Source organism: Ctenopharyngodon idella, chromosome 19 (assembly GCF_019924925.1).
Source record: "Ctenopharyngodon idella isolate HZGC_01 chromosome 19, HZGC01, whole genome shotgun sequence".
Lineage (NCBI taxonomy): Eukaryota > Metazoa > Chordata > Actinopteri > Cypriniformes > Xenocyprididae > Ctenopharyngodon > Ctenopharyngodon idella.
In genome coordinates this window covers 10309967-10325393 of record NC_067238.1, presented here as the reverse complement: position 1 = coordinate 10325393, position 15427 = coordinate 10309967, and the positions used below count along the sequence as shown (strand labels likewise).

Below are 15427 nucleotides of genomic sequence, written 5' to 3'. Positions count from 1 at the left end.
ACTTTTGCTAAACAACCAAACTTGAGTGCACACTGAATCTGGGAATCTATGTTACAGATTTCTCAGAAGGAAACCTTTAGAGTCTAGACACAAGTCTGACCATTTATTTCAAATCTGAAAATGATTTAATTATTTTAAGATAATGCTATGTAATTTTTTAGGCGAGACTTTGTTTTTGTGCAAACCAAAGAAAAAGTGAGGTATGAACTGAATCGTCTAGTTTGTTTCTGCTAACTTGTGCTGTAAGGGCAGAATTTCCAAACACAAATTTTGCCTACAGCGCAAATGTAACAATGAGCAATTTGCAAATAAAATGATTTAATTTGTTAAATATTTACGTACTACTATTTTTATTGAATCCTCTGTTGACCTGTTATGATTAAATGTAGGCCTACAATACAATGAACTGTATTTGAGTTCTACTTGTTGACTATAAAAATAGTACACTCTAAAAAATGCTGGGTTGTTTCAATCCAAATATGTGTCAAATATGGACAAACCCAACGGTTGGGGGATAAAAAAAATAAAAATAAATTTAAAAAACAGTTGAACATTGTATCTTTAAAATGCAGGGCTTAAGAGATGATATTAAAAGAAAAGCCATGTTTCTGTTCTGTAGACATTATAATGCAGATTTTATTTTCTTACAGCTTCAGTCCTTAAAACTAAATTAATTATTTATATAGGCCTATGCTATTAAAACAAAACCCACAGAGACTCAATTTCCCAGAATCCCGAGCGGTGGGTCCGTCTGGAAATTAGTCCGGGTTTTAGCGCGTGCATTACAGTTAAAGCTTATTTCCTGTTACTAGTGACGTTAAATTTTGTTTTTATTAGAGCCCGTTGTCCTCTAACTGAATATACTGTTTCTCTGAAATATAATTTTAATGAAATATGGCTTTACCGAATTGCTCATTGAAGGTAAACAGAGAGCTGCTGGATCCCAGTTTCGAAAGTTACAGGCTTTCACTGGACTCTATTCCTACTTACAATGTAGAACTGGATGCAGGTGAGAAAAAGCTTTGACCTGTTATAGTCTGATTTTATTTATTGTATAACTGTTTATTTAATGCTTCAATGCAGCGTGACAAATTTATAAACCAAAAGGCTTTTGTTAACTACACTGTGAACTGTATTGACATTATAGCAGTCCTTATAAACCACATAAAGATGTACGTTAGCTCTACAACGTGCATTTCTCTTTATAAACTAACAGATTCGTTATGATCTTAAAGTTAGTCCAAACTCTAAAGCTTTGTTTTGCGCACCGTACATCATATAATCCATGGTGTGGGATGCCTTCTCCAAGTCTGCTGCATGAGTTGTGTGTGTCATTCTTTCAGCTGTGGCTGAGGTTAAACTGAAAGACAGTCAGTACACCCTGGACCATGTGAGAGCATTTGGTATGTACAACTACCTCCATATCGACCCCTGGTATGAAGACAGCGTATACTTTGTGGACAGCAAGTGCCGGGTTCTCAATCTAACAGTCACATTGGTGAGTCTCTTAAAGTCACCATGAAATCAAAATTGACAATTCATATTTTTTTTCTGAAATATTGCATTGTTTATAAATGATTTTTCTGTGCCCATCATTTTAATTTTATTTCATGTGCCCTCATGTGACGTATTTTTCGGCACGAGGGCTGGATGGCCCTACATTTCTTGTTCGAGAAGCCGTTTCTCTCAGATATATGTCACAATAGGGAAGAAAATACTGTTGCAGCTTCTGTTTCAGGCCAACTTTAATGTAATTTTTGAAACATGGCCACACATTTAATGAATGTATATTTCCTCCCTAAAGCACACAGCTTTGTTCTCTCCCCTGGAATGCAAGTGTGGGCCAGAAATGATTATGAATTCTTAATAAATATACTAGAAAAGCACTACCAAGCAAACTTCCAAGGAGACCACAGGATGAGATATATATATGTGAAAAGTTAATTACAAAAACTAAAAACACAAGAAAAAAAATCAAGATGTAAACTGAAAACTTATTTCTATTTTCCTCTCCATAACTATTATGTTTATTGAAAAGCATCAGAATCTTGAATCTTATAGTATCACAAAATAAATCATGTTAATTTAATATCAACACTCCCAGGTTCTGTTAATAAAAAAAGTTTGAAATCAGGCAATGCTGTCATAATTACAGCAGAAGTACAAGAGGAAATATCTTATATATGGAGGGGCTTTGATTATTGTGTTGGACAATGGGTGACTTTTGAGTCTAAAAGGTGGAGAAACACTGTCTTACTGTACATGTATGTTTTGAACCAGGAGATACAGTGTGTAGTTTTAGACTATTTCTGGTTTTTCTCTACCAGCAGAGGGCATTCATGGTTTATATTTGTGTCAGGATAGAAGTTTTCCTTTTGATTTGGAAAGATTTTGATCAATTCTTGAGTTTATCTTATTAATAATAATAATAATAATAATAATAAAATGTACTTTATTTGCTTATTATCTTGCTCATTTTTTTTTTCTTGTTTGTTTGTTTGTTTTTGGATATTTAATTGTGCATGCTCATTTCAGTCTATTTTAGATTACCATCTCCTAAAAATTAAATTTAAAAATGCTTATCGTTTATTAAAACTGTTAAATGTGCAGTGCATACTGTACATGTTGTGATGCCTAAATTTACTTATATTATTTAAAATTATTTTTTGTTTTTAGTGTTTAAACTTTAATTTACTTATACAGAATGGCACAGTGTTTAAATATCACTGCATCCCTACATAAATCTGTCTGGCACAAAATGATAATTTTCGTAATATAATTAATTTCAGTTGTTTAAGATGATTTTTTTTTTTTTTTTTTTTTTTTTTTTAGGAGTTTGATTCTAGATGCATTACTTTCTGAAAAGAAATACTCTACCATACCTTTTTGTTCTGAGCTAGTTTAAATCAAATGCTGATGATTTGATTGTAATTTATGCCATTCTTGCTGCTGACATGCTGGGTTAAGAAATTACTCGTTATGAAATGTGTCAGTTCGGCTATAATTACAGTTAACATACTGCAATTATTTCTCCTTGGGGACTGTTTGTATTCTCTCAAAGGTACTAGACAGGGGGCATTTTACCTCTGGGAAAGAAGTGAAAACTGAGATGAATCTCTGTTAATGCTTGTGTGAAACTCCATGGAAACCAATGTTCCAACTGCTGCACAATTCTTGGAAAAATTGCTACCTTATAGAAAGTGTAATTGATGATTATTAAGTTCATTGTAATCCTTTTCAAATTGCTGCCCTTTGAAGTTCAGGAACATGCAGATTTAGATGTGTGGCACATATTAGTTTGATTTCTTAATAGTTTTGTTGGCTGATGATATCTCATTTGTTTCAAAGATCTTTGGCAAGACGTTGACTCTTTATGCCCTTGAAATGAAAATGATCATCGTGAGATAGTGGATTGTCGTGGTACACATACGTTATTTCACATTGTTGCATTGTTGGCTTGCTTAAAGCTATAATAGTTCAGTTTTTATCACCGGAACTGGTAACCAGAAAGTTGACATTCATACCCTTTATAGATTGATCCGTGAATGTTCCTTACTGTAATTGCATGTACACAGATGAGCCAAAACCTTATGACCACCTGTCTAATATGCTGTTGGTTCTGTGCTGCTAAAACACCACCGACCCGCAGAGGCATAGACTCTACAAGACCCCCGAAGGTGTCCTGCGGTATCTGGCATTAGCAGCAGATCCTTCAAGTCCTGTAGGTTGCAAGGTGGAGATCAAACTTGTTGGTCCAGCACATCCCACAGATTCTTAATTGGATTGAGATCTGGGGAATTTAGAGGCCAGGGCAACACCTTGAACTCTGCATCATGTTCCTCAAACCATTCCTGAACAATGTGTGCAGTGTGGCAGGGTGCATTATCCTGCTGAAAGAGGCCACTTCAACACCATTGTCATGAAGGGATGTACCTGGTCTGCAACAATGTTTAGGTAGGTGGCACGTGTCAAATTTATGTCCACATGAATGGCCAGACCCAGGTTTTCCCAGGAGAACATTGTCCAGAGCATCACACTCCTTCCACCGGCTTGTCATCATCCCACAGTACATCTTGGTGCCATCACTTCCCCAGGTAAACAGCCCACACGTACATGGCTGTCCATGTGATGTAAAAGTAAACAGGGCTCATTGGACCAGGCGACCTTTTTCCACTGCTCCAAGGTTCAATTCCGAAGCTTGCGTGCCCATAGTAGGGGCCCCATAATCATACCCATACAGCCCCATGGTCAGCAAAGTACGATTCACTGTGTGTTGACACATTCCTCCCATAACCATCATTATAATTTTGTGTGACTTGTGCCACAGTAGACCTTCTGTTGGCTAGGACAAGATGGGAAAGCCTTCATTGCCCTTTTGCATTGATGAGCCTTGGGCACCCAACACCCTGTCGCAAGTTTGTGGTTTGTCCCTCCTCAGACCACTGTTGGTAAATTTGTAGCACTGCTGACTGGGAGTAACCCTCAAGCCTTACTGTTTCAGAGATACTCTGACCCTGTCGCATTACCATAACAATGTCTTTTCAAAGTTGTTCAGATCTTTATTCTTGCCCCTTTCTCCTGCATCCAACCTGTTGATTACGAGAACAGTGATTGCTTACCATCTAATATACCTAAACCTTAATATGTGGCCTTTTTAGGAGATTATCAACGATGTTTGCTTCGCCTTTGTCTGGTCATAATGCTTTGGCTCATCAGTGTATTTCCTTATGCAGTGTGCACCACTTTGGCCCTCTAAAATACATACACAGATTAATCATGTCTACAAACAATAATACTTTAGTGCACAGCTTTTAGGGCATTTTCAGACCTGGCTTGTTTGAAGCATTTGTTTTAGAACCTTGTGCATTTTTCTCACTTAGTTTGGTTCATTTAGGCATATATGAACAAGGCAATTGTGCTCTGATCCACGCCAAAAAAAAAAAAAGAAAGAAAGAAAGAAAAGGTCCAAGATCGCCTGAACGAGGTGGTCTTTGTCTGAATTCTGGAGCGGTTTGTTTGTTGAGAAAGCAACCCTACCCAACAGACTAATGAAACAGGCTGTATGATGATCACAATGTATGATGGGTAATTACGTACGTTGCGTGAAAAGCAGCAGTGTTTGTTTTGCTAATACCTCTCAAAATGAATCATGGGTGAACCTGGAGCAAAGACAAAGTGAAATGCCTAATTTAAATTTGGTCGAACAAACATATTTCAGAACAACTTTCCAAAACACACAAAAATATAGAAGTTTACAAGGTGTTTAGCGAGCTTCTCAAAGAGATGGGCTTTAACAATAACAATAAACCTGTGAACATAAATAGGTGCACTCTGATCAAAAAGAGGACAGTTTACTTGCATGTGACTTAAAGGATTAGTTCACTTTAAAATGAAAATTACCCCATGATTTACTCACCCTCAAGCCATCCTAGGTGTATATGACTTTCTTCTTTCAGACGAATACAATCGGAGTTATATTAATAATCACCCTGATGCTCCCAAGCTTTATAATGGCAGTGCATGGAAACCACCTGTTTGAAGCTCAAAAAAGTGCATCCATCCATCTATAAACATACTCCACATGGCTCTGGGGGGTTAATAAAGGCCTTCTGAAGCGAAGCGATGCATTTGTGTCAGAAAAATATCCATATTTAACATGTTTATAAAGTAAAATAACTAGCTTCCGGCCAAATGGTCATACAGATTCTACTTACTGTACGTCTAAAGCATAACTTACGCAGCGTATAACGTAGGATGTAGTATAGTACGCCATGGTGTAGCTTAATACCAGTAGTATGTCGCGTATGTTACGCTTTAGACGTAAGTACAATCCATATGGCCGTTTGGCCAAAAGCCTTTATTAACCCCCCAGAGCCGTGTGGAGTATGTTTATGATGGATGGATGCACTTAATTGAGCTTCAAACAGGTGATTTCCGTTCACTGCCAACATAAAGCTTGGGAGCATCAGTGTGTTTATTTATATAACTCCAATTGTATTCATCTGAAAGAAAGTCATGTACACCTAAGATGGCTTGAGGGTAAGTAAATCATGGGGTGATTTTCATTTTAAAGTGAATTAATCCTTTAACAAATTTTGGTCAGTTTAGAAATGTTGCCTTGTGAAAGTGAAACAAACAAAGAAGAAATTGTAACCATTTAAATCCCTGTTTCGGAACAAAGCAATTGATCTGTAGATCTGAAAATGCCCTTTCCTAATGGTGTGGTTTTAAGAGACAGAATAATTGACAGGTGTCCATCTGTTTTTTCCCCAGGACACCGCTTTGGGCAAACCTCGTGAGATGTTCAGTTATGAATCAGACCCAAGCTTGTGTGAGGGGGAGCAGTTGTGTGCTTCTCTGAGCCTGACTTCCGCGACTTGGGCCGCACTTTCTGATGGAACCGGAAAGTTGACTCTTTTGCGCACCAGCAAGAGGGGAGAGAGTTCACTTCTTAAATGGGAGGTGGGGAAAAATCGACCACAATTTGTACTTAGAGGCCATATGATGTTATTTTAAAAGATCATTATTTTGTTTATTGGGTGTACTTGAAATTGTTAACATGATTTAATGTTCAAAAAACATACTGTAGTAATTCTATTCCCAGTCTGTCTGAAATGAACTAATTGGCTGCATCCGAAAACTGAAAAATGCTGCCATTCGGGGACGCATTCCAAGGTAGGAAAGCATCAAGGCACGTCCGAATTCAAAGTTGGCTTCACTTCCTGTCTTCATCTGATCGATTTTTGAAGGCAGCATAGATGTATCCTTCACTGGCTTTGATATCCCACAATCCTGTGCTTTCCATTCTGTGACAGTTGAGCTTAAAAATAAAGATAGCATCTGAAAGTTGCAGTTGGTGGTTAATTTGCGTGTAAATGTATGTGTTTGACCATTGTTTTCCACTTTTGATGTCATTTCTAGCGAAAAATTACTACTGTAGTAATTAAATATTCGCTTAATCATCACCAAAGCTTACGCTATTTTGATGTAGATCATTAAACCATTACGCTGCCTCCGAAGTCTGTCCGAAATCAGTTTTGTGAGTTGCCTTCGTGTGCAAATGCTGCCTGCAGTCATTGCCTGACAGTGCAGTGAGACAGGCAACAAGTCAGTTTTCGGATGTAGTCATTGAGTTCCAGTTTCTACAAAGCCCCACCTTCCGAAAAGCCCAGGGTGCTCTGATTGGCCAGCTGACCCAGTATGGTGTGATTGGCCAAACACCTCAAGCGTGTGTCAGAAGTGTAACGCCCCTTACCATAATAGCCACATAGTGACAACACTACAGTTCACTGAAGCCTCATCTTCTTTCTTTGCGAATGCCTTCGGGTGGGAATTATTGCTAATATTTCACATTGTGATGTAGACGTTTAGTAATTTCTGGACTACAATCGAGCCATTTTAGGCAGGTCTGGAGCAGTGTTCTCTGTTAGATAGAATAAATCAATTTTGTGGGTGAATTTAGACTTTGTAACTTTGCAGATCGTATACATGCATAAACAGAGACATTGCACACTAAAGGAAAAGGAAAACGTTCAAAAAGCATTATATGGCCTCTAACTGTTCCTACTCATCAAATTATTTGACTAATTGTTGGTTTGAGATTGATTGATTGAGACAGATTAATTCATCTGCTTTTTTTTGGAAGATACATTGTATTTCTCAGCATATTCATATGAGGTGCACCACATATTTTGCTTGATAACTTATTGTTTTGTTTTACTCTCAGTCGATGTTCAGTGAGCGTCTAGGGGAGCCATTCATCATCATTCACAGCCTGGCTCACGTGCACTCTCATGTTCATACCATTGAAGTGCTGCTTTTGAGAGTCCAGAAGGATCCATCTGATACCAAAGGCAGCGGTTTCTCGATCTCACTGGAGTGGATCACTGTGGACAACTCTATTGGGCAGGGTGAGAGTGAGTGTCTCCCTGCTGTTCAGATCAAATGATTTCAGCTCTTACTTATAACGAGGAACTGCACTATTTAAAAAAAAAATCATTTTAATGAAGTTTTAAAAATGTATGCTTTTTACAGCAATACATTACCAACCATTAAATATGTTAATTTAAATTTAAAGCAGTTTTGAGGACCTTTTTGGACATCACTGTATATAATGACAGTATGTACAGAAATATACACTACTGTTCAAAGGTTTGGGGTTGGTAATTCTCCGATGCTCACCATGGCTGTATTTATATAATCACAAACACAGTAATATTGTAAAATATTACAATTTAAAATAAATATTGTCTTTTTAATATATTTTTTACTATTATTTTGTAATTCATTTCCATGACAGTCTTCAGTGTCACATGATCCTTCAGAAGTCATTCTTATATGCTGATATTTCAAGAGACATTTTTATAATTATCAAAATTGAAAACATATTTTTTTGTGGAAACCATGACACACATTTTTAAAAGAAAGTTTGTCATAGATATTTTAATAGAAAGTTAAAAAGAACAGCATTTACTTGAAACAGAAATCTTTTGGAACATTATAAATGTCTTTACTGTTATTTTTGATCAGTTTAATGCATCCTTGCTAAATAAAAGTATTTGTTTCTTTCAAAAAAATCATACCAACCTCAAACTTGAAATGTAGTGTAGCATTATTGGGAACATATAATAACAATGTATATATTTACTCAACTATATTTAGGTGTATAAATTAATATTTAAAGTTATTAAAGATAGTTTTGGGTTAGAGGTGCAGGACCAATAAAGATGGGGAAAAATGTGGAATGTAGAAAAATACAGCTAGAAAAGTGCTTTCTTTTACACAGGTGAGGAGAGGAAGTATGGTGTGAGGAAGAGGAGGATGATGAAGGGCAAATCTGTCCCGCACTATGCTGCAGTGGAGCCTCAGGGTAAAGGAGTCATAGTAGCCTCAGAGAAACCATTTACTTTTACTGAGGTGGACGGACTTCCGCTTGAAGAACCACCTGCTGAGAAAATGGAGGTGGAAAACTCAGGTGAGAACCAACTGCCAGGAAAACAGAAGGTCGTATTGGAATAAACATTACACTTGGATATAAAAAAACATTCTCTCTTGGCTTAGCGCTGAAATCCTATTGTAATTGTTAAAATTTCCAGGCATCAGCATTCTCCACTAAAAGTGATCGGGCAGACTAAAGCGACCCAGAGACTTGAAAATTTGAGGGCTGGTAGTACTCAAACCGTCTACAATGTCACTGAGACTTGCCCCAATCCATCTGACGGGGGCGCTACAGTGTTGAAAAGTACGAAATCGCTCAAAACTCCTAAACCATTAGGCGTAGGCTCAAGTGTCTTTATATCGTTGGAATCCTTGGCTCAAGACGGATCTTCGTTCTTGGCAAAATTTTGGGGTATTTCGAAATGGCTGTAACTCGTGAACGGTATAAGATATTTTCATCAAACACGGCACACATACTGTATGTAAGAGCTCATTGTGTGGTCGCGTGAAAAAAGATACGGCAACTGGCTACTCTGTGGTGCTATAACATGGAAAAAACGTAAAAATGGCTATAACTATGCAACCTGAAGTCTGATTGACTTGAAAATTGGCATGCAATGTCTTTGTTCAAGGTGCCAAGACTGCCTTTGAGGACATTCGTGTATCTTGAAAAACGCGGCAGGCGGCGGCCAATGAATTTTGAGCAGCTATCAGACAAGGTTTATGAAGGCTAATCGGAACAAACCTTGCTGGGCCTGTGAGAAATTCGAAAAAAGCCAGCCACCGGGGGGCGCTTTTGCGTTTTTCATGTGCGTAAATGATTGTATATCACACGATTTTTTGCACACACCCACATTTATGCCACATGGTAAAACTTCTCATTCTGAGCAACTTTGCCTCCAGGACTGCTGCTGTCAATGGAATCATTTGTTAAATATTGGAGGTTATTACTTTTGCGCATGGCTTAACCTCGATAACTGTTAAAAACCTTTAAAAATCATATATTTCCTATGGTAAATTGCCTGTATTAGCTGTAAATGGTCTTTTCCATCTACTGTATGATCAAGATGGTTACAGGCTTGCTGATCTTTTTAGGCATGTGCTTAAAGGCCTTAATGCGCTTAAACCCTGATAATTGCTGCTCGCAGCTATGTTTTTGGTTTTGTTGCTGAAATAGTTCCAGGAAATTCTAGAAAGTAAAATTTCACCACCGCTCTAGGTGCACTTTGACAGAATTCTGAAAGCCTGCAAGAAAAGACATCTGAAGTAGTCACCAATCAAACTAGAAACTCTCAAGTGCTGCAGTCTTGAGGAAGCACACTTTCCTGGAATGAATCAGAGGCTTGCTGTATCCATAGAAACATCAGAAAGAATCATTCAAACAGAATTCCTCAAATACACTATGATGAGGACTGGAGAGGACCATGTGCTTCTGTACTGCAGTGGTCATCAGTTGGGTTCATTTTTCTATTTTGGAAAGAAAGTTTATGTAAAGTTGTTTTATGTAAATATAGGGCAGCTGCATGACACGTTGAAATGAAATACATTTCAATTCTTTTCAATATGACAGAACGAGATTTAATTAACAGCAAGTTTTATGCTACAATATCTTACTGTATGTTGAATCCTATCATGATAAGCAGTTCATGTTTATTTATATACTCTGTGATGAAATTGGTCTGGCACATTAAATTAACTAGTACCTCGTTTTCATTAGCATTTGACATTTTCTTTATGTCAGAGAGTGCTAATTGCAAATATTGCTTCATTAGTGGTGCTCAGACTTGGACGCTAGAGTCCCTTTTGGTCAAATATTTGTTTATTTCCTCATTTAAATGAGTTTTTGTGTGTTTGAGTTCTTCCTTTCTAGCAAACATAATTAGTCAATGATTAAAATCACCTAAAGCTTATACAACAAAAATGTTCCAAACATATCAACAGGAAATTATTTATATTAAAATTCATCTTAATGTTCTCTTTCGCTCATTTCCTGTTTTTCCCTCTAACACCCATATTAATCATCTGAAAACCTGAGAGAGGGATCTTTTAAAAGGCCATTTGTTTCCTGTACACCCTTTTGAGCTTTTTTCTGTGACATAAAGGAGTGATCTCGCCTCATCCTCTTTCTCTCTCTCATTTTAAGAGGCTGAGAGTCCTGAGAGACTCCATTGGTAGGTGGATAAAATGGAGGTGCATTAGCTTGTTTCAGAAAGAGAGGTCGACCTTCCTTAGCCACAAAAGACTATTACACCACGCACACCAGACATTGATATTCTGTTGATGGCGTGTTGATTTAAGGGTAAATGAACAAACCAAAGCTTATACGGTGAACACTGTCATCAGAGGGTGGGGGAATCAATGTAGTGTGCATTAGAAGTCTTTCTGGACAATACAAAATCGATACGATTTTGGCAAATATCAATAATTATGTAAATCGCACACACACACACAGACACAGCTTTTTTTCAGAGCCGTAAACATGCAGCACTTAAAGGGATAGTTTACCTAAAAATGAAATTCTGTCATCAATTATTCGTTATTTCAAACCTGTAAATGTTTCCATTTTATCCATGGAACACAAATGAAAACAATGCCAGTCCCCTTTTTTTTATTCTAAAAAACTTGAAATGTTGTAGGGGTGAGTGAAAAACCTCTTTAAATATCTACTAACATTGGTGGTTACACTGTAGATCATCAGTCTAAAAGAACTTACTCATATGTGAATACTCATATGTATGTGGACAGACACATGTGCTCGTGGATGTGACGTCACAGCCAATATTTACAAACAAGCCATTTTTGCTGTCTGGATTTGGGAGAGAGTTTTGCATCATGTCTACATATGGTACATTTAGTCAAGCTCTTATTTCAAAAGAGCAAAATCCTTTTTTCCATGATATGTCCCCTTTATACACAGAGTCGGAGTGATTTAGTAGTGTCACGGAACATCTTTGCCCTTCTCTTCATTATCCTGTTTTGCTCAGCAAGATTCTGGTTGAGGCGCAAGTTGACTAGACCTGCAACAAAAGAAGACAATGAGCATACTGCTCTCAGTCCTCATTGCTCTCTAAAGCAGCATCATGGCTTGAGAAAATTGTTCCAATTTCAGTAATAAGGTTTTGCCAGCAGAGCTAAGGCTGTGCATGGGTGAGACTCTGACCTTTTATTTCCTCATCCACCTCTGTTTTTACCTTCGGTTTCTGATTAAGAGATCAACTGGCACAAACTTTTTTGAGGAATTCAGTAAGAATGAATTTGAGCCCACTTATGGTGTTATATATTAGCACTTGCTGTATGCATTGCTTTATCACCAGTTAAAATGCGAAACACGGCCAAAAATCTGTGCCGAATGCAATTTGCTTTGTGCGATTTCCCCATGTTGCAGGTCTGTTCTGAGTGCTACTGTAAACTGTGGAGGATGCTGCAGATTAACATGATCTGGCAAACTTTACTGGGATTGTACAGCATCAATCCATCACTGTGATCCAGATACCTGAATCGGCGCTTTAAAATGCTAAGTGTGCTCAGCTACATCATCTGGATGCCAGTGTGATCAATAGGAATGTACACAACCATGTCTTCTATTAAAATTCTTTTAAACTCTTAACTCTAATTACTACAAATTGTTAGTGAATTCGCCCTTTGCTTTGTAACATCTGTGAGGTTCTTAAAGGAACACTCCACTTTTTTTGAAAATAGGCTCATTTTCCAACTCCCCTAGAGTTAAACAGTTGAGTTTTACCGTTTTCGAATCCATTCAGCCGATCTCTGGGTCTGGCGGAACCACTTTTAGCATAGCTTAGCATAGTTCATTGAATCTGATTAGACCGTTAGCATCTCGCTCAAAAATGACCAAAGAGTTTCGATATTTTTCCTATTTAAAACTTGACTCTTATGTAATTACATCGTGTACTAAGCCCGACAGAAAATGAGAAGTTGCGATTTTCTAGGCTGATATGGCTAGGAACTATACTCTCATTCCGGCGTAATAATCAAGGAACTTTGCTGCCATACCATGGGTGCAGCAGGCGCAATGATATTACACAGCGCCTGTGACCCCCTGCTTGCACAGGGAGTGTGCCTTGCAACCATGTGCCTGCTGCACCCATGGTACGGCAGCAAAGTTCCTTGATTTTTAAAGATATTTCTGATGAAATCCAAGAGGTTTTATTATCTCCCATAGAAAGCAATGAAATTACCACATTCAAGGTCCAGAGAAGTAGTACAGACATTGTTAAAATATTTGTGTTCCGAAGATGAACGAAGGTCTTTCGGGTTTGGAATGACATGAGGGTGAGTAATTGATGACAGAAATTTCATTTTTTGGGTAGACTAAACCTTTAATATTGTGAAGTATAATTATTATTCCTGTTATGGCAAAGCTGAAATTTCAATAGCCATTAGTGTCAAATGATCCTTCAGAAATCATTCTAGTATGCTGATTTGCTGCACAAGAGACCTTTCTTATTATTATCCATGTTGAAAACAGTTGTGCTGCTTAATATTTTTGTGGAAACGGTGATATATTTTTTCAGGATTCTTTGACGAATAGAAAGCTTAAAAGAAGAGCATTTATTTGAAATGGAAATCTTTTGCAGCATTATTATTGTCTTTATTGTCAGTTTTGATCAATTCAATGCTTCCTTGCTAAGTTAAAGTATTAATTTCTTTCTTTAAAAAAAAAAAAAAAAAAAAAAAAACACTTACTGACCCCAAACTTTTGTACTGTAATGTACTATATATTGACACAAAGTTTTGCCACATTCCCCTGATACTGCCTAAATTTTCCTCCTAAATTTTCTTTTTCTTATAATAAACCACCACCAGAGGTGCCATTGTCACTCTGTATAGTAGAAACACTAGCTGGAAGCAGGACTTCAGATCCACAGAAGTTTTATTTCAATCCATAAACAAAAGACTAGGGAAATGCAGGAGAAAATAACATAACTAAACAGCTTAAGCAAGATTAATACCGGACAAGGAGCAAACTGAAACTGAGGGCTTATGCTGCTTAATCAAAAATTTGATAATATCCACTTCTGAAGTTGTGATTACGAGCTCATCGCATTCAAGGCGCATTCGAAATGGGAAGGCGTTAATGTGCAATTTTTACCTAGGAAACTCATAGTTATGATAATTTCAAGAGCCCGTGAAGGCAGCATTATATACATGGGAAAACAAGGGAGCAAATTAACAAGACACACCTGAACAGAATACTCAAATCAATCAGAAACCATGGTGACAAACAAGCAGGGACAGAGGGTGACAGAACTAATTAACCTAGAAGATTAACAAAGAAACTAAGACATGAATGTATAAACTCAAAACATGACTGCTATAATAACCAAACAGATCTAATCAACCTTTCAGTTTGTGTGCACAGGTGTGTTTGACTCCTGTAATTTCTGCTTATAGCTATAACTCTGGGAAAGCAGAAAATGTAATTGTCTAGAATTGATTTGGTTGTCCAGTCTGTTTAATAACTAATTTGTCATTTAGCTCATACTTTTATCTGAAGTGACCTTTGGTACACAATTACTACAATCCACTCGGGAGCAACCTGAGGTCCATGATGGGGGGTTGAGCTTTAACTAATAGCCTTCACCACCTCATTTGACCTACTCTTACAGATCCAAATCTGATCCAAAAATGACTTTTTATGTTCTTTATTATTTCAGATTTTGTTGCTATATAGTCACTACACCATCAAAACTCAGCAGCATGTAGAAAAGGCTATTTCTTCCACTAATGTTTAATTTTCTCAACAAATGAATTTCAGTAAGGGCACATGTATTTCTGATTTCCATTGCTAAAATAAAGGCACAACATTAACACCGGTTGTCATGCATATACAGGTTTAATTTGTCATCTTTTGCTGTAGTGTCACAGTGACCTAGAAGCCTCAGAACTCATCATACTTTGTATTACGCACATAGTTCACCATTGTTTAATGATGTTATGGAAGGAATAGACAATGGAATTGAACAGACAAGGCTGCATAATGAAATACAGCTTAGTCTCATTATTTTATTACTTACAGTTGTTTTCAAGATATACTTTGCCTGTAGTGTTTCTTACCTGTTTTAGCATGAAATCATGTGAAGGTCTACCAGATATGTGTAATTTAATTATGCATTCATCTGTAAACATCTGCTTTGTATCAGGTGTCACTTCTTCCATTGTTTCTATCACAGATCCCATCTATTTCTGGCAGCAAACGGAAGAGGACGTGACCGTTTGTGTGCGTTTACCTGAAGGCACCACCAAAGATGACATCCGATTCAAGCTCACCGTTGATTGTCTACGTGTCAGAGTAGGAGATTATGCACCACTTCTGGATGGGCAACTGTTCGCTCCTGTAGATCCTGAGGCCAGCACTTGGACCATTCAAGATGATAAGAGGTAAAAAGGAAGTTGGAGCAACAAATTGAGTTTACTGATTTATTTTACACTCATGTTGTTCCAAACCTTCTTCATAAATAACCCTTTA

The 15427-nt window shown here is 37.4% G+C and overlaps 1 protein-coding gene across 2 annotated transcripts in view; it reads left to right on the top strand.

Annotated features, from left to right (window-relative positions):
- Positions 1–742: 742 nt before the first annotated feature.
- nudcd1 (NudC domain containing 1) overlaps positions 743–15427 on the top strand; it is a 28506-nt gene continuing 13821 nt past the window's right edge. The window contains exons 1-6 of one of the 2 annotated variants that reach the window (XM_051873338.1): positions 743–1009; positions 1344–1498; positions 6274–6462; positions 7727–7910; positions 8786–8974; positions 15132–15339. In XM_051873338.1, coding sequence (XP_051729298.1) covers positions 895–1009; positions 1344–1498; positions 6274–6462; positions 7727–7910; positions 8786–8974; positions 15132–15339 — 1040 coding nt within the window. In that variant the 5' untranslated portion in view covers positions 743–894. Of the gene's footprint in view, positions 1010–1343; positions 1499–6273; positions 6463–7726; positions 7917–8785; positions 8975–15131; positions 15340–15427 lie in introns of both variants that reach the window. The other variant, XM_051873337.1, reaches the window with a different exon arrangement.